At 39.6% G+C, this 26,855-nt stretch overlaps 3 protein-coding genes across 4 annotated transcripts; 2 read left to right on the top strand and 1 right to left on the bottom strand.

Moving 5' to 3' along the window:
* The first annotated feature begins 9,312 nt into the window (after window positions 1–9,312).
* LOC124062277 (NADH-cytochrome b5 reductase 2-like) lies at window positions 9,313–15,922 on the top strand. Its single transcript, XM_046394935.1, has 9 exons — window positions 9,313–9,417; window positions 9,523–9,672; window positions 10,188–10,260; window positions 10,834–10,940; window positions 11,365–11,494; window positions 11,652–11,735; window positions 12,702–12,787; window positions 12,910–13,009; window positions 15,401–15,922. The coding sequence occupies exons 1-9, from the start codon at window positions 9,403–9,405 to the stop codon at window positions 15,571–15,573; spliced, it is 918 nt and encodes a 305-aa protein (XP_046250891.1). The 5' UTR covers window positions 9,313–9,402; the 3' UTR covers window positions 15,574–15,922.
* A 409-nt stretch (window positions 15,923–16,331) lies between these two features.
* Window positions 16,332–20,635, top strand: poglut3 (protein O-glucosyltransferase 3). The gene is made up of 6 exons (XM_046395026.1): window positions 16,332–16,693; window positions 17,064–17,261; window positions 17,881–18,164; window positions 18,302–18,506; window positions 19,387–19,583; window positions 19,796–20,635. The coding sequence occupies exons 1-6, from the start codon at window positions 16,420–16,422 to the stop codon at window positions 20,234–20,236; spliced, it is 1,599 nt and encodes a 532-aa protein (XP_046250982.1). The 5' UTR covers window positions 16,332–16,419; the 3' UTR covers window positions 20,237–20,635.
* A 4,180-nt stretch (window positions 20,636–24,815) lies between these two features.
* On the bottom strand, window positions 24,816–26,637 carry rep15 (RAB15 effector protein). Of its 2 annotated transcripts, XM_046395027.1 has the most exons (3): window positions 26,112–26,637; window positions 25,492–25,824; window positions 24,816–25,361 (listed from the first exon to the last, which is right to left on the bottom strand). In XM_046395027.1, exons 2-3 carry the CDS (start codon window positions 25,771–25,773, stop codon window positions 24,816–24,818), a joined length of 828 nt encoding a protein of 275 aa, XP_046250983.1. In that variant the 5' UTR covers window positions 25,774–25,824; window positions 26,112–26,637. The 2 variants fall into 2 exon arrangements, with proteins under 2 accessions (XP_046250983.1, XP_046250984.1); XM_046395028.1 differs by lacking the exon at window positions 26,112–26,637 and having other exon boundaries at window positions 25,492–25,861.
* Window positions 26,638–26,855: the final 218 nt, after the last annotated feature.

The following is a 26,855-nucleotide window of genomic DNA, read 5'->3' as shown; positions in this document are numbered from 1 at the left end:
AGGCTGACCTCACACTCATAAATGGCCCTTTTGTTGTGTTTTTCAGAGCTTAATGAATGAGTGAGATGAATGTTTAATTGTTAAGGCTGCATGTCAGAAGTTCAAGTACATAAACCGTTTTATGGTAAATGTTTTAATCCACACTAAGGTGTACTGTACTGTGCACTTAATAAGTTGAAGTTCTTTGGTGCCAAATGCTGTGGTCAGGAGTCCCTGTATTTTATTTTAATGTCACATGTTTTAAGGGTATAATGTATAATGTAATATGTTTTTTTGTTTTCTTTGCTTCACAGCTCTTGCTTGGTGGGCAGTTAAATTGAGAACAACATGGCACCTTCACATCAACAGATGGAACAGCAGATCCCACTCATGGTAAAATTATTTCAGATTCTTAACACATCTACTGACTAGTTTGGGGAGTTAATAAATAACAATAAGAATGATAGTGACAGTACGCACAATAATAATGACTGCATGAAGCAAAGAGTTCTACCTTCTAATAAGTCATTATTGTCATATGTCATTATTATTAACATATTTATGTACTGAAACCATTTATTAATTTTTGTCCTGCATTTGTAATATGCCTCATGTTGTTTAAGCTGAAAATGTTTTCACTTGTATGGGAAGATGAATATTTGAGGTTTATTATGCAGAACAGAAATTAAATTTAAAGGGGTAATTTTGATTATGTATTTACATTTTCTTACAAGAATAAAAGCAAAATATCAGTTGTGTTTTCAACTCTAGTGTGTTTTGTAGCATCTGGTGAATCAGATCACCGTATGCCGTATCCAAAGGGTTTCCTGGTGTGACTGCAACTATTAATGAGAAATTAGACGACATCATGTAGTGTAGTGGAGGTGCACTGTTTGGTACATCTTTGTTGCTGACACATTCATATAAATATTATTTGTTCTCTTCATCAGGCTCTTGGAAATGGATCATCCTTTCATGCGGTCTGGTACTTCTGTTCTTCATTCCTCTCACTGTTTGGTTAGTTCGTCACTACAGGTTAGTCGCTACATCTTGTGTTGTATCTGTCTAATGACCTGTGTACACACTGCTGCACAAATGCCTAACTTATGATCATATTTGTGTGAAGGTACCAGATGTTTTGCACTCGTAGTTGCTGGCCAGTTTCCAAAGAAGCCCTGCCGGCCATGGAGCTTCCTGCAACCAAGCAGGATGCAACGGAAGTGCAGTGGGATTTATCCTGGATGGAAATGTCAAATCTGCTGGATAAGCAGTTATATCCTGGCACTTAAAGGGTAACTCTTACATGCAGTATACGGGAACCACTAAGTGGAGTGCCATATGAGATGCTTCAGAGTGCTGCTATGGATGTATGAACAATTTGTAGCAAATGAAGATCACAGAAAGGCCCCAGTGTGTGCCACAAGGGTCTGTTACTGGTAAATTTATCTAAACTACCTGCCTATGATTTGTATTTGTATTTTCTCTGTTCACTGATGATACAAGACTTTTGTACACTAATACAAAATGCTAATACAGAGATGATGTAAACTTTGAAATGGTTAGCTGAGCAAACTTACTAATAATATTAAAAAGACAAGCTTCGTAATTTACAAAAAATACTCCAAAGACTGAACAAATATTACATATTTATAAATGGTCTCTTTCATGAGTTAGAATATTATATACTGTATATTAACTGTTGTTAATTGTTAGGGGTGCTACTAACTCCTTAACAAGATACTTTAAATTCAGAAAAATCATATCACTGACATAATTTCAAGTAACTATGACTGTCAAGTGTTTAGGAAATATAATAAATAAGCATATGTTTTTATGTATTGGTTCTACCTAATATCCATCCTGCTATTTTCCAAAATGTTTTAAATGTTTCAAATCAGACCTTACCTCAGTTTGTCAAAGAATTCAAATGCACTTAAATATAGATGTCACACTCTCTTGAGTCTTCGAGACTGAGCTGAAAAAAAATCGAATTGATGCCAAGTAGTGTATTATTTGTACAGCGTATTATTTATTTGTTATTGCTATTTTAGGCTCTGGATTTAAATGATGCCATTTCTTATAGAGACCCATAACCATTATCTGTCAGGATAGATGACATGGGGAACTACATGACTCACCATTAAAAAAATATATATATTTTGGTAATTTACATGAAGTACATCACTATAAAAATAAATATACACGCATATCATAGGCATTATATCTTTGTTATTATTTGAGTCAACTGAAAGCACCACCAAGCATTTTATTTACAGCTTTCCTAGCTTTTATTGTCTTGGGCTCTGACAATTTCATTCAATCATTTGTCTCACTTTTTTTTGTAAGCAGCAGATCTGGTTCTATCTGGTTTTAAGGGAATCTGTGGTGTCAGTTCCCAATATGCTATGGCAGGGAGAGGTGACAAGGCCCTTGTTAACCATGAGATTAGAATTTATACAACAGCTCTCCAGCATAAGAAAGTAAATTGCATGAAAACTGCTACCCTCTGCAAAAATATCACCAGTGAGACCCAGTCAGAGTTCGGTCTTATAAAAAGAATGAACTCCCTTAAGGACGTGTAGAGTTGACCTGTGAGCTTGTATTTTGCTGCAAAGAAATACAGGAGCAAAGGTTTCTCCAACTGTACTTGTTTTGAGCTCTATAACTCTAACAACTAACTGATTTTCTTCCTTCTTGTCATACGTGGTGCAAAATAGAATGCCCTGCATAAGTCAGACCGCAAAGGTATAGAAAGCATATTATCTTGCACAAGCTTTTGTTCATTGTGCATCTGCACAGAGTTCACGCACATCATGAGTAAGAAACAGTTAGATGGGCTGCACTGTGAGGCTGCCTTAGAGATACAGTACATTGCCACACTTTGCTTTGCTTTGTCTCATTGAATATAGCCAAAGCTGTCATGACCTCTACAGATCCCTCGGGGATGTTCAGTTCAATTGGGTGGTCCTGATATTTACGTTTAAACTAAATCTGCTTAAATGAGGTGGACAAAATATCCTCCTTTCATGATAATGTAGTTCAATAAAAGTTCAAATAAAAGCACAGAAATGAACCATGTTGAAACAAAATCACAACTGGACTCCAAAAAGGAAGATTTTAAGAAATGAAAGAAAGATGAAGATGAAAGTGACATATTTCGTCACTGGAGGGAACTCACTCCAATGAAATTTGTTCTCTGCATTTAACCCACCCAAGTGACGTGCACACACACACACACAGCAAACCCGGGGCAGTGGGCGACCGCGTGCAGCGCCCGGGGAGCAGTGGGGGTTAGGTACCTTGCTCAAGGGTACCTCAGCCATGGACACCGGGACGGGGATTCGAACCAGCGATCCACCGGTTACGGGTCCGACACCCTAACCGCTGATCGACGACTTATTGTTGTTTGTTATTGTTATTATTATTGTTATTGTTATTCGTTATTCGTTATTATTGTTATTCGTTATTTGTGTTGCACTACACTAAATCATAGAGATATTTTGATTTATTCTTGTCACTTGTGGCCAGGTGAGTTATTTCCTCCCCGCCGCTATATGGCACTGTCCCACAGTTTCAGTGTGCTGATTGTGGGGCGGCCCCGCAGCTATAAGCCGGCAGGTGGCTACGCTCTCTCTCTCTCTTCTTCCTCCTTGTGCGGCGGTAGCCTGCAGCAGTAGCTGTGGTGGACGTGGGTGCCGTGGTGCTCTGGTATCCAGGTATGTGTTTTGTCCGTTCTGTCTGTGCGCCAAGGTATGTTGCAGTCACAGCGGCTGTAATTTGTTTTGCGGCGTGTAAGCGGTGGGGCTGTTGTGTCCTCTTGCCTGGGTCCGCCTGCGGTGTTGGCACGGTAGGTTGTTGCAATATTGTGCTAGCTGGATTTCCCTGTGCTGACACTGTTCTCTTTTGATCTGCAGCGGTGGTTGTGACGGGAGTGGTTCACCCAACATTAGCGTGGCCTCCCTTCCCTCCCCTTCTTATCGGTGCACCGGGTAGGTGCGCTGTTCTGGTTGCGCTGCTGTTCTGCGCTGCCGTTCCGTTTGCGCCGCCGTTCTGGACGCGAAGTCGCTCGGGACGCGGAGCGTGTTCGTCCGAGGGACTGGTAAAAGACTGAATTGAACGTAGCAGCCGCCACGTTTAGTCAGAATGCGTTGGTGGCGGTCTGTGTTTTATTCTTGGTTTTGTTCCTCTGGATTATTATTTTGATTTACTGTGTAAATTTAGGTTCAACTTTTGTATTTGTGTATTCATATTTCTTTGTATTGTTTCTGGGTTAAATTTAGTTAAGTAGGTATATTTACTGAGTTTTCTTCTTTTCCTTTTTATTTTTTTCCCCTTGTTTTGTTTATTGGAGTGTGTGTGTCTGTGTATTTTAGGTTGCCATGTTGTTGGGTCTCTGTGATTAATTTCTTTTGTTTGTTTTTGCTGTACAGGAGCTGTGGCCTGGTGGTCTCCATTTCCTGGTGCTGGGTTTTGTCTTCACATCCTTGTTTTATTAGATTGCAGTGTCACAGTGTGTAGGTTGCTCCCTTTTCTCTTTTTCCTTCCCACCCTCAGTACACCACAGCCCTGTCGGCTCTCTGTTTTGGCTTTGCAGGGCCCCAACGTATTTTGTTTGTGATAGGCAACAACTGTTCGTATTTATGATTGAATTTTATTGCGTGCTTGTTTTTTTTCTTTTTTTTGTAATTTAATAAAAATTGTTTCTTCTACCCGTCCCTTGCCCTGTGTGTGACCTGGACCTGTGTGCATTTCCTGGGGTTGAGGTACCTCTCCTCCAGGTGGCGTTGTCAGCAACTGTCATTTATCTTTTACTTCCCTCCTGAACTCTGCCACACACTCAAAGTATTTTTTTTTTTTCATTCTGGCTGGATATTCTTTATCACAAAGCACACAACAGAAGGGACAATGGGAGGTGGTGAGTCATTCATGCCTGGTTTTGTTTTTTGTTTTTTTTCCTTGTTGCTTCTTTTATTGTTGCCTTAAAATGATTTATTTTGGTTGAGGGTCATTCTAAAAATGTTTCACTTTGGTTTTTATCTCACTTTACTGTTATTCTTAGGACTCCATCTCTCTAATTAACGGGATTAAGAAAGTTAGGAAAGTTAAGAAAGTTGGAGCTGAGACCATTAAGCTGACTGAGAACACCCGGCCAGTATGTCCTTTTACCCCTCACCAAGGAAAATTAGCAAAGAAATACAACATCACATAGTAATTGACTATTGTTTTTTTGGATTGTGGGAGGAAACCGGAGCACCCGGAGAAAACCCAGACAATGAAATACAACATCACATAGTAATTGACTATTGTTTTTTTGGATTGTGGGAGGAAATGGGAGGAAACCGGAGCACCCGGAGAAAACCCTACATGGAGAACATGCAAACTGAAGAAGAGGAAGGACAGAAGGGTCCAGACTGGGATTCAAACCTGGAACCCTCTGGCTATGAGGCAACAGTGCAATGGATGATGGAGCCACCATAGGCCTCTATGCTAACATGGAGAGCGAGGGATTTATGACCTGTTACTTACAGTTTAACAGTGGTCTCTGTGCAGCAATCAAAAGATTTGAACATTCTGGTGAAGAATTTGCGGATCCTCTTGAACCACTTCCTTCGGGACCTGACTTCAACAAAGCCTGTTTCTTCTTCACTTAAGAGAGAGGCAGGTGGAGCTGCCTCATTTGTGCCAGGTGGTTTCTTATCAGCCTCAGGATTTGATGTTTTGTCCATGTCATCTGTAGCTGTGGTCCTGTCAATTTTTTCAGCAGCCGTGCATTGTGGTCCATTATCGGTGTCCTCAGCAGTTTCTTTGTTAGTTGAAATTGAGCTGACTGAAGTATTAGGGGAAGGTCCATGCCAACTAATTACTTCGCTTGATGTTACAAAGGGCTCGAATTCAACAGATGACGTCTCCAACTGGCAGTTTTTAATGGTCTGACAGACTGATTCGACATACATGTCGTCGTTAGTGTCACGAGTAAGGTGTTTCATTGTGATGAAACGGTGACCTAAGGCTTCACTGGGGGTGATTCTCTTTTCAGGATCCACGTGTAGCATGCGTCTGAGGAGGCTTAAAAAGGCCCGTGTGTCTTCATACTCACTAGTAGTCTTCTCTTCTGGTCTGGCCAAGTCCTCAAAGCTGTTAAACGTGGCAGAATCACTGCTACGCGGTGTTTCCGCCCAACCTTTTGTACGCTTGTATTCAGCTACTGTTTTGAATCTCCATGGAGAATCAGGGGAGTCGTTGTCCTTAATGAAATAATTCTTGGAATAAGTTCCAGCATTTAGCAGGTGATCTTCAGGCTGACCGTGCATCTGCATGATGACTCTCATGACCTCATATTCAGAGTATGATGGATACAGGTGCTTGCCCAGGTACACGAACGCTAAAACACAGCCAAGTCCCCACATATCGATGGCCTCACCCAGTGGGAGGCCCAAAATGACCTCAGGGGCCCTGTAACCAATCGCTTGAATTTTGTTGCCTTGCTTCAATTCAGCAACATTTAGAGCCACGCCAAAATCGATCATTTTCAGCTTGAAGGGCTGCATCTTATGGTTAACCAGCATTATGTTGTCTGGCTTGATGTCTGCATGTACCATATCTATGCTCTTTAGGGCATTCAGAGCCACTAACATCTGTTGTGCAATTACTCTGATCTCAGACAATTGCAGTGGGTACATCATAATCGCCAGATCCTCAAGACTTATGTCCAACATTTCAAATACAATACAAACACGTCCCCAATAACTAAAACTATCAAACATCTTCAGCAAATTATTTTTATCTGGTTCAAGCTTTCTCAGTTTTTTGAGGATGGCCACCTCTTCTTTGCCAGAGTAGTCGATCCGTCTATCTATAATCTTCACGGCCATCACTTCCCGAGTGCTTAAGTTTTTGCATTTGGCCACTTTTCCGAAAACCCCCTCTCCCAGGAACCTCTTTATCTGGTATTTGGTTGACGCACCGTACAGAATGTCGTTTGGTTTCAAATCATAATATAAAGCCATTTCTTCAAGTTAAATGCTTCCAGTTCTATCCAACACAAACGGTATTTTTTTCTTCAAGTATGTCTTGGACAGATTCGAACGGGCAAAGAGCTATTCTATTTATAATATTTTTACCGCATCTAGCGCTTTGATCTCAAAGAGCTTTTATCTTCAAAGCAGAAAGGACAAGTGATTTAAAAAAAAGTGGCAGCGCAACAGATCAAAGCCCTGAAGCCCTGACGTCACATTGACAAGGTCAGAGGCGGTTTTTGAAAAACCCCTCAAAAAAAAAAAAAAAAAAAAAAAAAAGCGGATCCGAAAAGAAGACCAACGTCAGAAGTCAGACGATCAAGAACGGGGAGCAGCGTCAAAATGGTGTTTCTGCTCCGCCCCTGTGTGTGTGTGTGTGTGTGTGTGTGTGTGTGTGTGTGATCAATCTATCTGCATGCGGACGGAGCGTGGCGTGACGTCACCCGCAGGCAGAATCACTTATAATGAAGGTGGTGTGCTCATAAAATTAATATAGACCCCTGGTAGATACATGAAATTCATTGGGTTATGTGAAGAAAAATAAAATCAAATATAATTAAATAAAAAATAATTTGAATTAAAAAAAAAACACAGGAATCTGTGCATGCATCTACGTCAATTTGTTTACATCACGTCAATCTTGACTGGGTGTTTGACGGACGGTCAAGTTATTAGAGTCAAGGGCGTGATGGAAAAACTACGACCAAAGAAACCCTCAGGTGCTCAGTTCAGAAAGAGAAGGAAAGAAGAGGAGGACAAACGAGCAAAAGATGAAGGTATGCAGGTCTCTATGAGTGACGTTAATTGTGCATGCAGGCTAATTTAACAGTAGCCTATACGCTATTTATCGGTTAGCCTCTTGCTACCATGTTGATGTTACTTAGCCAGAGAAAAGGACTGTATTTGGTTTTTAGTTTTGCTGAACTAGTAACAACTATTAGGATTTGAGGTTTCATGTCATGCCATTAATTTCAGCCATAGGATAGTTTGTGTTTGCAACACAACAAGTGCAAATTCATAGGGATTTGGTAACTGTGGAGTTTTTACTGCCATATGTGGGTCTATGCTACTAACTTCTAATATACATTGACTTGACATTTTGTAAGCTATGTGATATAACTTTTTGAATAATTTGTAGAGTCTTATGTGTAGTTAATAGAATGTTAATAAATGATAATAAATTGCGCATCAGTGTGGTTTATTTTAATTGGGTAACTGCTGATGCATGTTAAGTGGGATCTAACTTACTTTATATGTTAATTGTAAATTCAGGGGCACTTCTGAAATATTTTGGAGCAGCTCCCACTGGGCAAAATGTGGAGCCATCTACTTCCACCGCTGCACAGGCCTCGGAGATGGTCCTTGAGTCTGAGGAGGAGCAGCCATCTACCTCCACAGCTACAGAGGCCTCGGAGATGGTCCTTGAGTCTGAGGAGGAGCAGCCATCTACCTCCACAGCTACAGAGGCCTCGGAGATGGTCCTTGAGTCTGAGGAGGAGCAGCCATCTACCTCCACAGCTACAGAGGCCTCGGAGATGGTTCTTGAGTCTGAGGAGGAGCATTTTATCATTTTGTGCGTTTAAGGATTTGTGCAATCTACATTTGTGTTTACATTTTCAATTTCATTCATCTGTTAATTTTTATTTTTTGATTGTTCCGTTTCTTGTTAACCATTTGTGAAATGTTTTAGTGATAAAGAAAGTATGTAGGCACTTGTGTTTGTGCCTTGATGGGGTGCAGCGGGGGGGGGGGGGGCGCCGATTGAGTGTTCGCCCAGGGTGTAAAAGTAGGCCACATGTACTGTTGGGTGGGAGTTGTGGATCTATTTTACGTCTACAAACAAACAAACAAAGCTGGTATCTCAAAATACTTCACACACTATTATATCAGCCATTATATGAATTATATTGCTATTAAACTATATATTTTATTTGGGAAGCACTTTATTTTATATATATTTTATATCTATATATACTATATGGGAGTTTCATTTGTCAGCAACTATAACTGATTCTGGGGCTTTGCATATCAACTTTGAAAATGCAAGTACTTGTCAGTGCTTCACAAAGAAAAAAATATTTTCTCGTAGCGTTAGTTATGTAATCTCTATGTGTGCGTCTTTCTCCTCCCCTCTCTCAGTGGTGTGATTTCATGGCTCTGCTCCTCAGTGCCTGAACACCACCTCTGTACTGTGTAGTGTCATGATGAGATCTGTCTTCCTATTGGTGCTTTGGACCTTGTGTCACCTTTCCTCCAGCAGGAAGCCTCGCCCCCTTCACTTAGTGTGTGTGTGTGTGTGTGTGTGTGACAGAGAGAGAGAGAGAGAGAGATTGTGAAGGCTGTCTTTGGCTGGACTGTGTGTGGACTCTGGTCCGTCAGGCTGTGTGAAAAGAAGGAACTTAAAACTATGGATCAGATCTTGGTGAGAATCAACTTTCACTTCATTTTCCTTTTTAATTATTTCACTCATCTTTTGCTGTGCCGTTTTGTGTAAGTCTTCACTCTGTAAATGGTCTTTGTTTTGCAGACGGTCCCATGGGTGGCAGCTCTTTCTGTGGTGGTAGTGACTGTGCTGTACTTCGTTCTGCGAGGCTCTCCAGGAGAGAAGAAGAAGAAACTGCCTGTCACTCTGCAGGATCCTATGGTCAAATATGCCCTTCCCCTTATAAACAAACAGGTAGACTGCATACTGACACCCACTTTTAACAAAGAATCAAACCAAATGATACAGCAACGTCATATTCAACTGCTGTGTATGAATTGTACTGTGAAGGAACATCTGCACAGACAATCATTTTTCAGTTTGAGTTTCATATCAAACTAACGAAACCCTGAGCTGAAGGGCATGAGTGTTCAAAGTTATGAATTTTCAGTTTATTTTTGTCATGTGGTGGGGTGGGGTTGGTTTGATTTGGTGCCACCCAGTGAGATGAAAATCTTTGCAGAAACAGTAAATCTGGAAAATAGACAGAACACAGAGACCTCTAGGGGTCATCAAGGTTCTTTTCTTATCTATCTCTACCTCGACACTCGCTCATTGAACGGTACATTAGATAAATATGCATCATATAAAGACCACCCAGTCTCAAATTGAAGCCTCACAAACATGATTTTGAAAGCTAGCAGCTATGATAAGATATGCTGAAGTGTTTGGATTGTTTTTTTCTAACCTGTGTGTGTCCTTTCCTACAGGAAATCAGCCATGACACAAAGAAATTTCGGTTTGGCCTTCCATCTGCAACTCAGATCCTTGGACTGCCAGTAGGTACTGAAACAGCTCTCTTCTCTTCTCTTCTCTTCTCTTCTCTTCTCTTCTCTTCTCTTCTCTTCTCTTCTCTTCTCTAAAATTCCTCAGAAGAACGATCTTCTGCAAGTGTTTAGGCCATTTCACCAAGTATCTTTGTGAGTGTCATTTACACACTCGTATCTGAGCGGCAGTTGCATCCAGCAGTATTTCTTTGTACATCTCCTTGTGAATCTCCACGACTTCAGGCCTTTAAGATCCCTTGACACATGTATTAAGGCACACATAAAACTTCTTGAATGTGTGTCTGTTTTTTTGTTGAAAAAAAATAATTTGCATATTGAAATGACACCTGGGCGCAGAGACTCTGCACATACATTATTCTACACAGTGAAGCTAAAACATTGACAGCAACAAGAAGACAAAACATAGTTTTGACTAGATGTGCTGAATGTGTAAAAGAATTGCATTGGAATCTCAGATTGCAGACAGATAGGGGCATAAGAACAGAGCTTGCTCCAACATTTTCCAGTGTTCTTATCCCATCCAATCCACCACCTCACCCACCCAGCTGATTGTCCTCCACATCTCCAGGTCAGCATGTGTACCTGTCGGCCAGGGTGAACGGCAGTCTGGTGGTGAGAGCCTACACTCCAGTCTCAAGTGATGAGGACCAGGGATATGTCGACCTCGTGGTCAAGGTAATTAATGTTACTGATGTAGGGCTGATTCTTGAAAAAACAGATATTGGATCAGAGGTTCTGCAGCTCCAAAGGAATTCCTGATAAATTAAGATATAAGATAAAAAAAAGTTTCAAGGAGTTTTTAGAGCCAAAGGGAGAGTGACTAGAGAACTGAAATTGACCATGAAACATATCAACTTTATAAGGTGGTAATAAGTCATTGTAACATTTACAAAAAATACATCAATATAGGTTTATGTGGATGCTGCTTGTTACAAAACCAAAGCTTTTTACACCTGTAATTGTCTTGTTAGCAGGACAAACTATTGTCTGTGCTAACGATGCTAAGAATTGATTTTAATGCCCTGTAGAGACAACAACCAGCCAACAACAGATAAAATAAAAGATTGAAATGTTTGTTTTCTTTCTGTGTTTTCTCCAGGTGTACTACAAGAACTGCCACCCCTCCTTCCCAGAGGGAGGGAAGATGTCTCAGTACCTGGACAGCATGGCTATCGGAGATACCATCGACTTCAGAGGACCCAACGGACTGCTGGTATACAAGGGAAATGGTATGGTGTGTGTGTGTGTGTGTGTGTGTATGTGGGTGCGTGGTGAATGTGTGTGTAAAGAAAAGGAAGCAAGCTGCTGTTACCAGCAGGTGTCACTGTGGTACAACAGAAGAGCTAAACACATCCTAATACTGACACTTGACTCTCTCCCAATCAGGTCAGTTTTCCATCCGACCAGACAAGAAGTCAGAGCCCAAAGTTCGGAAGTTTAAGCATGTTGGAATGATTGCTGGTGGAACAGGTTCATTTACATTTCTTTAAACTCTCCATCACTCTAATGTGCTGTGTATGTCTTTTATTCAGAATATCACAGAGGTTCAGCTGAAATCTCTGCTGAATTACCAAAGTGTACTCATGGATAGTAATACTTTGCAACACACCTGCCTGCAGTATAACTGTATTGTACATGTGTGTTAAACAAATGTTTTATACATGAAAAGTGAGAAAAGAATAGTTCTTTTCTTTCTAATAACACATAAATGACAGCTAAAGCTGTGATGCCCTTTAACTTTCAAGATCATTTTATGATATTTTGTCAACCTAATTGCCAGAAAAATGTTGGCAGTGTATATTTCTGCAAAACCACACATATGTTGAAATTTTGCTCCTTTATGTTTTTGTTACGCAATTTTACATGTCAGTATGGTCATGTTTATGTTGTGATAACGTTGTGCTTAAAGTCCAGTTAGGTTTTGGTGCACAAACAAGTTGATTAGAGTATACAAAGATCATGTTGCAGCCTATCTGCTTTAGTTGCCAAAAACAAAGTTGGAAAATGCCCTGTTGGCCGTTAAGGATGCTTGGTTTCTGGCTGGAAAACGTATGCTTTGATAAAAATATCTGGTTTTCAATTGGAAAACATCTTGAAGTGGTCTCAAACCGTGGTTTCTTGTTTGCCACTACCTCGCTGCTGTTTGACACCTGCCGTCCACTTGTCCTCCTCATGAGACAGTTAGCTCATATACACGTAATACGAACACAGATATTGTAGAAACGATGATATGATATGTATGAAACGTCCAGACTCAATGTGTGTATGTTTTGCAGGATCCTACAATGCCAGCATTTCATTCTGGAGACTGGGTTGTATATTCTTTGCAGTCTCACTGTTAAAGATACCATTTTTCTAATTGTTTCTCCCAATAACACCTTTAGTTATACATGAACCATCCTCTGAGACTGACCATTATGTCTTATATAATTTCAGGTATCACTCCTATGCTGCAGTTAATCCGCAGAATCACAGCAGACCCCTCTGACAACACCAAGTGCTCTCTCATATTTGCCAACCAGGTCAGCTCTGTGTGGTATATTGTTTTGAGATTACTTTCCTTGTGTCTAAAGATTATTACTGCACTGCACATAAATGGAAACACTCTGGAGAAATTAAATCTCTTTCACTTGCTCCCTATCAGACTGAGAAAGATATTCTACTGAGGGAGGAGCTGGAGGAGGTGAAGAAGAACTATCCTGACAGATTTAAACTCTGGTTCACACTGGACAAACCTCCGCAGGGTAAGACCAAGTTTCCTCAAATATCAAGTTACAGTACTTTATTTTTTAGTTATTATTTTTGTGACCTTCCAAACATCCCACACAGCAAAATATAACAATGACAGTCAGACTTGCACTGAATAACTGAATATCAACAGAATGCATAGTCAGAGTCCATAGGAAAAAAAGATGATAACAGAAAGGAAGGAAGTAAAAAAAATAAATAAATAATAAATAAATAAAAATTCTTATAAACAAAATGTAATCAGGATCTAAGACAAGAATCAGTGACTTCAGTTAAAGTATAAGAATACACTGGTAATATCAAATAAAACACAATTCTGTGATAGCCGGGGGAGTAATAGTAACATGTATAATATTAGGTTGTGCAGTAATGTATATAGTAAGTGTGTATAAGTGTATCTACATGGTTCTACCACGTTGTAAACAGGTATACATATAAATATATAAACCGTGATGGATAAACAGTTTATGAACTGGTAGGGAAACAGTTAGTAAGAAGTAGACGTACTGATGAGTGTGTTAAAGCGCACCCCGTTGCATTTGAACATCCAGAACAGGTGCTGTTCTTTCAGTAGAAGCAGCTTAAGAGTTTTGTGGCAGGTTGTGCCGGCAAGAAAGTGAAAAATATCATGATGTAATATTAGTGGGACCTCTGATCAAAGAAGCAATGTGTTGTATGAGTAATGTGGTCTTACCATGTTTTTAGTACAGTCTCAGTTTTAAAGCTGCGAATCATTTTAACCTAATTGATCACATGTCAATGTCTAATTTGTCAATTGTTTTGGTCTTATGACCCACAGCTGAACTGTTCTGGTTCAGTTTCACTGCTTCCTTCAATCTCATTTCCAGCAGCAACAGTTTGAGTATCTTGTTAATCTGAATGGCAATATGGAATCATATAACTGTCTATGTTTAGCCTCTGTTGAACTTTGCTAACATATACAGAGCCAAATGCCCTATTGTTAGTGAAAAGAATGTGAATATTCATGAATATGTATGAATATGTTAATGAATATGGAAAATAATTTGTTTATCTACCCCGCGATTTGGATCAGCTACAAGTTTCGTGAGTTCTTCCTCGGTACATGCTGCACCTTGGGCCAGTAGTTTTTCTGTAATCCTGCTGAAAAACAGACAAACACAGCGAACCGAAAACATAACCTCCCTGGTGGAGGTGAAAATCTCATAAAACAGTTGAATGAGTCCATGTATTTATTTCACCTTGTTGTTAAATTTTCTTATCAATGTCAGAATTTCAAAACAAAGTAAGTAATCACACAGAAAATATCTAAAAGTTTCTATAATTTACTGATTTAGATTTTGAAGTATTCCAAACTTCTGCACCTTCACTGAGAAACAAACAAACAAAAAAATCCATGTGATCACAGTTAAAGAAAATGTCTTTAGGGAGGATGAAGAATTTATTTTAAATAATAAACTTGTGACACGTGAATTCACTGAAATCATTTCAAATGTAAAGAGAGCAAAACATTACACAGTGTAATCATGTGGGACCTGGTGGACACATTTTCCATGACTAATTTTATCATGTTACTATAAGGGATGTGCAGCATGGTGCCAGGCTGTATGAATAAATTTCACATGTTTCTAAAGTCTGAAAGTCTCGTCCTTTGGTTTCGCTGCTGAATATTCAACGTGGGAAACCAAACAAAGACTGTTCAGCTGAAAGAAAATCCCTGCAGGCTGAGGAGGAAGATATTTCCAACAAGGTGTTACAGTAGCTTAGCAAAACGCTCATGTCCTGCTTTGCATAATCTTTAAAGCGAGCAGAAATTAATGAGCATAATATTGTTGCGTAATCTCTGTTGTGAAGCCCTCAAACGCGGCTCGTATTCTGTCTTGTCTGTCATTAGTTCCACACAGCATAGAAATGCATCAACCCTTGATCATTATTCATTAGGAGAGCTAGCTCTTCGTTAGCAGTGTCATTATTTGGTTGCCTTGGAGGAAGAGATGACTTTTTGTGGATGAAAGCACAAGTTGAACAAGCCTCTTGATGTTTCTTATTTTGTTTGTTTAATTTCATGCACACTTGGAATGCCCCAACTCTTCTTCTCTGAGAGCAAAATCTCATTTTTGGTTCCGCTTCACCACTGACCATCCCTTTCCTGAGGCAGAAGAACGACAGATTAAAAGACAGAAAGGAAAGGGAAAGGGGTAAACAAAGACAAGAGTCTGGTGATTGAGCTCAAGATGTAGCAGTTTTACCTTTTGTTTGTTTTGTTTTTTGTTTGTTTGTTTTTTAAGGAAAAGTAGGAGCTTCTCCTCTAGAAATGAAAAGGACGCGATATTGAGAAGTGAATTCAAAAACTCTTTCTCTTAATATGAAAGTTGATTTTTCCTTCTCTCTCTTATCTTTTCCACAAGATTGGAGCTATGGTTCAGGATTTGTGACACATGACATGATCAAGGACCACCTCCCTGCTCCATCCACTGACGTCCTTATTGTCCTGTGCGGTCCTCCACCAATGATTCAGTATGCCTGTCTGCCAAATCTGGACAAGCTGGGACACAAAACAGAAAATGTTTTTGCATACTAGTGTTCTGACTAACTACCAGACTGGTTTGTTTCCTGTTATTCAATCTCTAAAACAGTCATTATATGAACACTGTTGATAGTTCATATAATGTAGTTCAAAGAATGCTTTTCATTTAAGCACATGTAATTTTTGAACAACTACATTTCAAACCTGTAGGTAATTGCCATCAAAATTACCCAGTAACATCACTATGAAAATGTCTTGGGACTCAGGTGGGCTTTTGTATACAATATGTCATCAAACTTTCTACCTGTGATTGCATTTTGTATAAAACAACAGTCACCTTTAACAGTGAATCTCCTTTTTAGGCCAAAAATAATTTTCTTGTGAAATAAAGGCATAAAAAGCACATTGTTGATTTTAATAGATCTACAGGATGCAAACACAGATCAAAGCACTGATGCAGTTCCAAATGTTTTGACTTCCAGCTATTGTATACCCTAATAGAACCACTGTACTTAACATGAACGTAATAGTCTATACAAGTCCTCTACTAATTTATGTATGGATATTTCATCTGGTCATCTATGGTTATTTCATCTAAAATCTTTATCTGAGACCATTTCATCCACATAAACTACACAAATAGAGTGCAAGAACAGCCCAATATTAAATATATGTATATATATAGATAGATAGATATCTTTTATATATAAAAGGAGGACTGTTATAATTTTTCAGTCATGACAAAAATATTTAGGTCTTTGGTGGGTGGCGTCACAATCTGAACCCAAAATTTCCGACACTGCATTGAATGCATCATCGGATAATGGGCGTGTTTCTGGGCACCAACATGTCGGCATAGGAGTTTCTATCCAAACTTTACAGTCAGTGATTAGCGGTAGTATGTTTAGACGTTTAGCAGTGTATAGTTTGGAGAATATGGTGTGGGAGCGTGGCGTAGACTTAGCTAAGCATTTACAGAATGTTTTATTTAGTAAGTTTTTTGTATTAGTTGTATTTATGAGCGTAAACTTCAAGGTTTGTGACTGTGAACAAATCAGTCCAGAGAGATGTCTCATCTGGGGTCCAGGGCTGAACCCCGACATAGTTTTACCAGTCCGCTACTTCATTATTCAGGCGGTCAATTCAAACGGAGAAAACCTCACTTTGTCTCCAGGTAAACTGAACACAATCACATTATGTGCTAAAAGTGCCATTAGGTTAAACAACCCAGAAACGCTAGATCGGTTCCTGCTAGCGATAGCTAATTTCATGGCACCAGACTGATTTGAGAACATTTTAATTTAACCAACAGGGGTAACGTTAGCTAGCTAACTTAACCGCATCCAACAGCGGCTTGTTTGTGTTGTTATGGATGAGGCCTTGGCAAGTACAGTAGTTTAATATCAGGACTGTCTCACTTGGCCTACACGTCAGTTTTATTGCTCATTTTAACCATCACCGGTGCCCTCTAACCTTGAAAAACGAGTCTTTGGTCCTTTTCACAAACACAGGTCACTGAAATGTTCTTTACATGTGTGGTTCAGGTAGAGACACGTTTAAAGTGAAGATAAGTCCGCTGGACAAGAAGGAGCACATTCGTATTCACGTCCCTCCACCTCTGGACAGACAAGACGGGTCCTTCCTGGTGAGGTACCGGCTTTACGGGACTGTGCTGAAGGGCCTGAAGCTTGAAGTCTACCACCAAGATGCTGCTGTGGCCAAGTCACCCTACACCATCCAAGGTTCGTGTTGTGCCATGTATTAACAATAAACACATGCGCAGGTTCTTTTTATTTATATGGCCCCAAGTCTTTTTCCTGAAGAGGCTTTTTAATGAGTACACCACGTAGCACCTTCTCTGCCTTTTGACCTTCAATACAGATGCAAAAAAAGACAGAAAGAAAAAAACCCAACTTGTGTGAAAACTAAGTCTCATCAAGCCTGTCACAGTCATTCTTTTGCAGATTCAATGAATATCTCATCATTTCATCAATGTTATCACCACTACTGTGCTTCACTTTGCATCATAATCACTCAACATTATGTACTCAACAGGGCACAACTGTTGTGTTGTAATATGGAGAAGCTGTGCATGATGGCTACATCCTCTCTCAGAACTGTTACGCATCACCACTGTTTCCTATATGACTAAATGTTAATTGTCTTAAACATTTAATTTGCACACATAGCAAGACTTGAACACCAGCTCCTTCATGACAAGAAGGAAATGCATCTTTGATTGAGAGGATGCCAGTGTTGTATGCAAGTCAACAGCACAATGTGATGCAGGTTAGATGGAACACCTTGCTTTGACCTGCACTGACTGCCTCTCCTAACCCTGACTATTGTTGTGACACTCAGGTCCAGTCTATCATGAGTACTGTGACTGTCCAGAACTCAATGCGACCGTCTGGCAGAATATCATGCAGTGTCCTGCTAAGGAGCCTCAGATTCTGGCGGACTTTAAGTCTTTTCCAACGGTGGACCTGCAGCGTCTCAGACAGGAAGTGCCTCACAGATTCACTAACAGAGGAGGTCTCATTCACTACGCCATCATCAACAACCAGCTGTACCGCCGTACTCTGGGAAAATACACAGACTTCAAGATGTTCTCTGATGAAATGCTGCTCTCTCTAACAAGGAAGGTACTCTAGGTGTTCTGGGGATGTCAGAGGATCATATAGGTGTTTTGACATGTTTGCTACATATTGTATTTTCATGTTAGGAGACTGCACATGGCCTCATATGTTTGCTGATTTAAATCGTTAATTTGCTGTTGAAGGTGAGGGTGCCAGATGTGGAGTTTTACATCAATGTTGGTGACTGGCCATTAGAAACGAGGAGAACGGATGCCGTTCCAGTCCTGTCGTGGTGTGGCTCTACAGACACACGGGACATCGTCCTTCCCACTTATGAGGTCACACACTCCACCCTGGAGACCATGAGAGGTGTCACCAATGACCTGCTGTCTGTCCAGGGAAATACAGGTAAGTCACACACACACGCACACACACACTCCTGAGCCACTGTGAGACCTGCTGTAGTACACATATGGGATGATAAAAGGTTGATAGCAGGACACACAGAGTGGCTTTAAAAATCAGCATCATCAAAGTATGAAAACATTTTTAATAATGTGAGTTTAAAACTATGTGGTAACTGGATTTGATCATTTTGAAAACACAGATGCCATAAAACACAGATCTTTAATAATTATTTACAAATTGTTGGTTTGTGTGTAGTGTGTGTAGGTTGTAAATGAAAAAGATTATTTTGTGTGCAAATTTTGTGTGCCTAGGACCTGAATTCTGCTCTTTCAGTTAGTAAAAACTGAAATGTCTGCTATGTTTTCTTGAATTTGTCAGGGGAAGCTTATTGCACATAGTTCATCTTCCCTTATTTTAAACGCTGCGTCATTTCCTTTAACCACCGAGTGTGACAAGCAGGTTGTTGTCTTTTCCAGCTCAATGACATTAATATACATGCAAGTAGTGGTGCAAACATTCAACTGCATATTTGACTTCTGTTAAGCTTTTGCATGACATCCCAAATATTGCAGTCAAAGGATTTAGTTGTATGGATAGGATAGTCCCAAAACATATAAACAAAGGAGACGGTGCACCATGCACAAGTTATTTTATTGATCTAGCATGAAATGTTATTCCCTGTTTTAGGCCTTAAATTTGGATGCCTTAAATTTCCTTCAGGATAAATAAAGTATGTATCTAACTTGTCTTTTTTTTTTTTTTTACCTGTAATACAGCACCATGTATGTCTCATCATTTACATTCATTCTTTTAAATGATTCACTCGGTGACCTCACATTTTCAGCCTTTTTGTGTAACATTTAAATCAATTTTTTTCCAGGGCCTCCTTGGATTAACAAAACAGACCGGGCATTTTTCCGTGGCCGGGACAGTCGAGAGGAGCGTCTTCACCTGGTCTCCCTGTCCAAGGAGAACCCTGAGCTGCTGGATGCAGGCATCACAGGATGGTTCTTCTTCAGAGACAGAGAGAAACATGTAGGCAGAGCACCTCTTGTTGGATTCTTTGATTTCTTCAAGGTGAGCAAAGATGAATAATTAAAAAAAACAAAACAAATGATTTTACTTTTATCCTTTAACTTAAAGCACCAGTTTGCAACTTTTTTGTGAGGTGGGTCTCATTTCATTTTATATCGTACATATTTTTTTGGCTACTTTGCTGCATTTTTGATGTGATTTCTGCTTTATAGTCAAGCAGACTCAAATGAATATACAAATTTCCCTTCTCTTAGTACAAGTACCAGGTGAACGTGGATGGGACAGTAGCAGCATACCGCTTTCCTTACCTGATGCTCGGGAACAGTCTGGTTCTGAAGCAGGACTCCCAGTATTATGAACATTTCTACAGTCATTTTAAAGCAGGCACTCACTATGTGTCTGTGAAGAGAAACCTCTCGGACCTTTTGGACAAAATCAAATGGGCCAAAGAGAACGATGCAGAGGCACAAGAAATCGCCAGAGCGGGTCAGATAGCGGCCAGAGAGCTACTGCAGCCGAGCAGACTGTACTGTTACTACTACAGAGTGCTGCACATGTACTCGGAGCGGCAGACAGGACAGCCAACACGACATGTAGACATGGAGCTGGTGCCTCAGCCAGATGACCACACTGCTGTGTGCACATGTGAGCGTAAAAACCAGAAGGAAGAAACTAATATGAAGGATGAACTATGATGGAGTCCATCCGTAGTTATTGTCATTTTTCTCTCAAACATTCCTGACATATATAGACAAGATATGAACAATGTGAATGTTCCTGATGCTCACAAGAAAATGTGAATTTAGCATTACATTTATAATTGTTAGTAAAGGAAGTTTGAGGCATGAACTAAAACAAGTAAAAACTTTGTTCTCCGCCACTTCAAGACGAGACTGCAGGATGTTGTCTATGTACTAATGCCACTCTTAGTTTTTAATACTGTGTTTTGTGTTGTTTTTTGGTACCTTTGTAAAGCACTTGTTAGTAAGCCAAGAAACGGACTATTACTGTTTTGTAAATGTGCCTTTACATTGGATATTTTTACAGTATTGTCTTAAACATATCTTAAATAAATATTATTTTTGACAGTTTAATCCAAATGTAACTCTTATATTGTAATGCTTGAGTCTGGCATACTGAATCGTAACTGTCATTAGCATGAGTAGCCGTGTCCATCTGTTGGTGGGAAAGAAAAACGCTTGTAACTTACCCTTCAGTCCCTATATTTCCCCGTGTGCTGTGGCGACAGGATGGGGCATTGCAGCAGGATGGCGCTCGATTTCCAGTTCGTGGCCTGGGAGCAACAACTCTGGGTGTCAAACCACCCAGCAGATTTGTTTACCCCCAGTGCTGACACCATGTTTACTATGTTCATCTTGCCTGGCATCATGATATCAGGAGGCACCAAGCAAAAAATAGGAGCAAGTTGTAGACTGCTTGAACAACAATACCGTTGAGCAGCTGATTGCCGCGTGAATGGGAATGACAAGTGTGACCACACTCAAAACGAACAGAAAAGAAAGACAGACAGGTATTTTTACCTGACTTAATGAGACTGAAGCCATGCTGTTGACTCTGTGAGACTGTTCTTTGAGATAACTATTAATGCTAACATGTTCTCACTACTATAATGTGCTGGTGTTTAGCAGATAATGTTTCCCATGTTAACCATCTTAATTTGGTATGGTAGCATGCTAACATTTGCTAGCTAGCACAAAGCATAAAGTGCTGCTGAGGCTAATGGGACTGTTATTACAAATTTAGATGTTTTTAATCTTTGACCTGATAATGACATGAGTTGGATTCATCTTCTGGGGATCATGAATCTGCTAAATTTCATGGTGACGACATATTTCACTCTGCAGTCTAAAGTGGTGTGCCGAGTAACAGACCGACACAGAAGACAAATGGTTCTCTTATAAGCTTTGAGTCTGGCTGCAGTAAGGTCTCATCAGCTGATCAACGCTGAGGAAAACATTTCAACCTTAATTCTCATAGAAAGCTCTTTGGAGTTCAGTGGAGAAGGTGTTCTCTTGCAAATCCTTTATGAAAAGTAAAAACAGTAAACACAGCAACAGTAATGAGACCGAAACAACTGAGTCAGATGTGTGGAGAAGATATTTGTTAATTTTTGAATGAAATATATCATGTGACAACAGTAAGAGTGATTTACAATAAAACAGTCATTTGCTCTAAAACCTAAAAAGTCCTGTTATCCACTCTATACTGATGTTCTTTGATGACACCATTCAAGAAAACATTAAAGACACAAAAGATGTCTTGTAACCCTTTCCATGTCAACTTTTATCATATGGGAATATTTTCCCTTCTAATATGTTTGTGTCTCTGTAGCTAAAAAGACTCATCAGTTCCTTTCATTAACATGTCTTTTAGCTGCTGCATCCAAACCAAATATGCTACACATTCACTATCTACAGAAACTTGGAAGAAGTTTATCCTTTGTTATTTTTTAAGTAAATTTTAGTAAATTCCCATCATGAAGAGTAGTTTCCACTAAAAGTATTCATGAACCAATTTCTGGACTGACTCTTAATCCAAATGCGACATATGCAAAATTATCGAGCTCAGGCTCTCAGTGTTAATAAACAAAACATTAATGTAAATAAAGTCTAAATTCAACTCAAATTTATATATACTGCAAACAGGTAGGTAGTTAATTACAAAAAAAAAGGTGAAGTAATTTGTATGCTGTGTGAACACACACAACATTCATATGTGTTTTGACTGTCATAATGGATTATATCCGACTGATAAAACCAATTAAATTTTCGTTCTGCACATTCAATCTTACCATCCAGTCAGTTAACACAGTTCAATGGTTTGCATGATTCTTTATTTTTCCTTATTCGTAAGTCACTTTTAATAGGCCTTTTTACTATTTGGGCATGTCAGAGTAGGAACTAATGAGGTGTATCAATTAACAATAGCTTCATTACCTTAGTTTTAGCGGTGAGTCATACAAATGAAACACCACTCACAGCAGCAGAGGCCTGCAAGTAAAACATGCTCGATATGTGTTGGAATCTAAGCTTCTCTGTTCTTTATCTTGGTAGCTGTGCTGGCCATGCGTGCTTGTGGTGCGTGCTTGTCTATGGGAGTCCATCCCTGTCCTTCCTGTGACTGTGTTCAACATGGAGGCCTGGTAAGATACATTCTCATGTTTACAGCTTAACAGCACACTAAAGTATATTTCTGAAAACATTTGAGGTGAGAAATCATGTGTGCGGTAAAAAATAATATTTGATCTGCAGTGTGTAATTTGAGATGCATATAGAGGGATTCAAAGAGCTAACACTAGTTTGCTCTGTTATGCAGTCGATAGCTACTGTGACTAAACACACTGAAAGTCACTTTTAGGATGAGCTAAAAGTAGAAGTAAAAAGCCACATTGCTTTGACCTGCTTGCTCACGCTGGCTGGGAGATTCAGTCCAGTGTGTTCCTTTCTCCAGACCTGCCAACCTTGGAAAAATATTCGGATTCCCACATTAGTGTAGTGCTTATCTCCTATGCTTTCACACCGCTTAACTTAACTTAACACATGGTCACTTCCCCACTCCTTTCTTCATAATCCTAGTTTTGACTGTTGAAGTGATCAGATCTGATTCTAAAATATTGCTTGCACTACACTGAGCTGTATTATAGTATACAGTGAAAGTTTTTTATTATTAATTATATAATTAAAAAAAAGAATATACCTGCTCAATACCCTTTGTCATGATATTTCCTTGCATGATATGTGAGCATATACAAACTGTAAACCATAAGTTAACTGTATTGAGTTGTTTACTACAAATTGGAATATTTTTTCTATTGTTAGCATGTGTTCTTTTTCAAGTATTTACGGAAATTTAAATTAAAACAACCAAACATAAGTGATGTAAAACATTGTCAGTTATGAATAAAACCCAAGTTTCTGTTCAGGGTTTCCAGTTTATTGAAAAATTAAATCACTGAATCAGCTTATACAGTCACACATCACATTTGCCTCATGAAAAAATGTTTCCTATTCAATTAACAAATGATTTAGGAATGTAAACCTTTTTTTTAATAGAGGTTTAGCTACATTGTTACCTAAAGCTCCTTGGTGGCTGAAAAATGCATGGTGCAGCAGTTTTGAAAGGCAGGGTCATGGCCATTGATAGTTCAGCTCATAAGGAACTTCCTGATAACGTACACTTGCTTTTTTTCCCCTTGTGTTAGGATCTGTTCCTCTCACAATGGTTGTGGGTTTGGCTTCAATAACAATTAAGAATACAGTAACATTCTGTGGTAACGACAATATAACTTTATGTTATTTTGCCAACTTAAGTGCTTGGTGAACAACCAAGCTAGCTTGCAAATTCAGTAACATTAGGTCAACCTTATAAACATTTTCTCCAAGGTTTGCAGGTCTGCATTTAGTCAGTTTACAAATTACAATCTGAACTTTCCATATCCGCCCAAATCCATTTTCCTTTGCAAAGACATTAAAAGAACCATGCTCACTACAGGAACCGGCCAGGCAGACTGAGGAGGGGAATCATTTGATATTGCAGTCTTTTGTCATGATATTGCACATCATGATCATCTCCTCTTCATATTCGGATGGAGACAAACGAATAAATCCAGCACAAAGACTGGTTGAACCCTTCTGCTGTCTTTTGTTGTTAGATTTAAGTACAGCACTTGCACCATCAAACTCACAGGTGTGATCAGCTTTTTTTGTGTAGTTGAGACTAACAAATTGTACTGGGATAGTGATGTATTTTGATGTCAAAATAATAAATAATAATAATAATAATAATAATAATAAAAGCAATGCATCCATTATTGATGTCATTAATTACACTTGTGTTGGACAGCGATTTAGATAAATTGGCTTTAGAGGGGATCCTTGCTCAACATACTTCAGAAAATTTCATTAATTTTTAGTTCCGGGTATAATTTTTCATTGTTTTGCCATCATGCACTATAGTTCTAAGTAAAAGCACACTGTCAAATACTGACTTTTAAGATTAAGCTGGTAGAAAACAGGACTTTAACTAAACAACAGAAAACTCTACAAGTGAACTCACATACTTGTGAGTTGCCCCATCCACTACTGGAATAAGTTGAAAATAACCAGAGGTTTCTCTCCAAGACCTTCAGTTTTCATCTTAATGGGTCTGGACTTTGTTTCTCAAGAGAATAATCCCACCTTTCTATCACATAAAGTTTATTACTGTATCACTGTATTATGTTATTGGCTATTAAATATCATGAGTCCCTTTGGTTCAGCTGAATTTAATCATGAGAGTGAGAGGCTCTCCCTCTTTCTTGGTAACAATGGCTTGCATCATTCCTGAAGGTGTATGGAGGTACCTCGAGCCTTTGAAGAAGTTCTCGATAAAAGCTCTGTCAATCTTGTTGCACTTCCCAATGGCCGCCTCAAAGTTGTTGCTGAGGACACCATAGATATTCCCCTTGTCATTTTTCTTTCCCATGAATAAGAAGAGGGCATAGCAGTCCTTGCCAATAGAGGTACAAAAGTCCACCATCTTCTCATGCATGTTCTTGTTGCTGGATTCCATCTGGGCAATCTGGACGGACTCACTGCAGGACTCTGGAGGGCCATCATTCTCCTCTGCGCTCTCCTTGTCAGGGAGATGTAGGACTTGCACTGCAATCTGAATCCGAGGGTTCTTGGTGGGCTTCTCTAGCACAGCCCAAACCCAGTCAGCCCCCAGGAGGATGCGCTGCTCAGGCGTCATGGCTGTGCAGTTGAAAGTGTCTGTCATGTTGAGGCTGACACTTTGAGAGATGTAGGTCATTAGGAAGACCTGTTAGAAGACAGGATGTTTTAAAGACCACTTAAAAGCAATTTTCGAAGTTCTAAAGGTGTGCTGTCTTTGGATTTTGTTTTGTTTTGTTTTGTTTTTTTGTGTTTTTTTGAAAAATAAAGTTGCTTACCTGAGTGAGCACCTCAGGGCTTGGGTGGAACTTGTCCTCTGGGTCTTTGAAGAGGAGGTACTCTTGAGTTCTGGATGAAGCAGCAGAGATACAATCGGTGAATAGTGGTATAAAATCATTGGGTTTGGCGACAGGGGGCCTCCTCAGTGTAGAGAAAATGCTCGGTCGAAAGGACATGTTCTGATCATAAGATGGACGACTGGAGGTGTCACGCTTGAAAGAGGAGAAGAAGTTGGACTTCTGGAAGGGGTTAGAATTGGGTTTGCTGATGGTCTGGCCCATGGTGGACTGATGGCAGAGGATGGGAAATCAGAGGGTGGTCTCCCTGATACACTGGAAAGATAGAAGCATTAGATTATAATTGATGATCTGAAATGGACATCTGTTTGGCAAAAATTTAGTCAAGTATTCTGATAGTTGTCTTCTCGAGGTACAAAAAAAAAACCCAAAATGTATGGAACAATTGTTACTGTCTGTCTTTCATTTAAGAGTGTGTTAATGATTATTTCTCCATGTTCCATGTCAAAATTGTACTTTTCTGTTAACTCATGACACTAATACTGAATTAACAACATGGTCTGATGTCTATATGAAAAAAACAGATGATTGCAGATACATACCAGGGTGGGTCTGGAAGTTTCTGTTGTTCCAAATCCTCTACCTGCCCTCTGCTCCGGTCCGGTGTTCTGCTGAGATACACAATGTGTGTATGTGTGTGTGTGTGGTGCTGTATCACAAGCCCAGTCTTCGTTCTCCTGACTTGTACAAAACTTTCAGTAGAATAAAGAGGATTTTCTGTCCCAGGTTTGGAGGGGAGTTACTGCAGACAGTATTTACATGGGTGTGGTGTTCGTAAATTATTACATTTTGGGTAAGTCAACAGAAGACTCATCTTACCAGTTGAATGGCCACAGCAGCAGCTTGACAACTTTGGGATGCCTGAAGGGTTTGATGGGTAAACAAAATGCTTAACTGTCATTGCAAATGAGGACATGTAGGTTGGGTCAGAAGCTTAGGTATAATGTCACATGAGAAGATGAGAGTGGAGTTTAACTTCAGATTTATAAAGGGTGGGGAGTGGCTGGATTGTTAGGAGGAGTTTAAAGGTGGAATGTGTCTGAACTTTTGTGTAAACAGTCAAAAACTAAAATTGTCAACAGACTAAACAGACATAAAGACATTTTTGACATTATGCCTGAACATCCTTTTCCCAACGGTCCAAATCTTCTGGGCTAGCTGTTTTCTGCTAAAACGCTACCTATATAGTTGTAGCAGTAGTTAGAGGTACTCTGGTGATATGCTGCCTTATATTTTTGGAGTGTTGTCACATTCATACACCGATCAGCCACAACATTATTACCACC

Source organism: Scatophagus argus, chromosome 7, assembly GCF_020382885.2.
Source record: "Scatophagus argus isolate fScaArg1 chromosome 7, fScaArg1.pri, whole genome shotgun sequence".
NCBI lineage: Eukaryota > Metazoa > Chordata > Actinopteri > Scatophagidae > Scatophagus > Scatophagus argus.
Note: the sequence above shows the minus strand (reverse complement) of the source record. Positions and strands in the feature narration are given on the sequence as shown.

What these genes read in the sequence shown, in the direction of transcription:
- rep15 (XM_046395027.1), bottom strand. Translation starts at nt 25,773, where the DNA reads ATGGGCCAGACCATCAGCAAACCCAATTCTAACCCCTTCCAGAAGTCC. An exon ending in GCCCTGAGGTGCTCACTCAG is followed by an intron (nt 25,362 to 25,491) that starts GTAAGCAACTTT and finishes GTCTTCTAACAG; the next exon opens with GTCTTCCTAATGACCTACAT.
- LOC124062277 (XM_046394935.1), top strand. An exon ending in ATGTCGACCTCGTGGTCAAG is followed by an intron (nt 10,941 to 11,364) that starts GTAATTAATGTT and finishes TGTTTTCTCCAG; the next exon opens with GTGTACTACAAGAACTGCCA. An exon ending in GCTGGTATACAAGGGAAATG is followed by an intron (nt 11,495 to 11,651) that starts GTATGGTGTGTG and finishes TCTCCCAATCAG; the next exon opens with GTCAGTTTTCCATCCGACCA.
- poglut3 (XM_046395026.1), top strand. Translation starts at nt 16,420, where the DNA reads ATGTTTAGACGTTTAGCAGTGTATAGTTTGGAGAATATGGTGTGGGAG. An exon ending in GTCACCCTACACCATCCAAG is followed by an intron (nt 17,262 to 17,880) that starts GTTCGTGTTGTG and finishes TGTGACACTCAG; the next exon opens with GTCCAGTCTATCATGAGTAC. An exon ending in GTCTGTCCAGGGAAATACAG is followed by an intron (nt 18,507 to 19,386) that starts GTAAGTCACACA and finishes ATTTTTTTCCAG; the next exon opens with GGCCTCCTTGGATTAACAAA.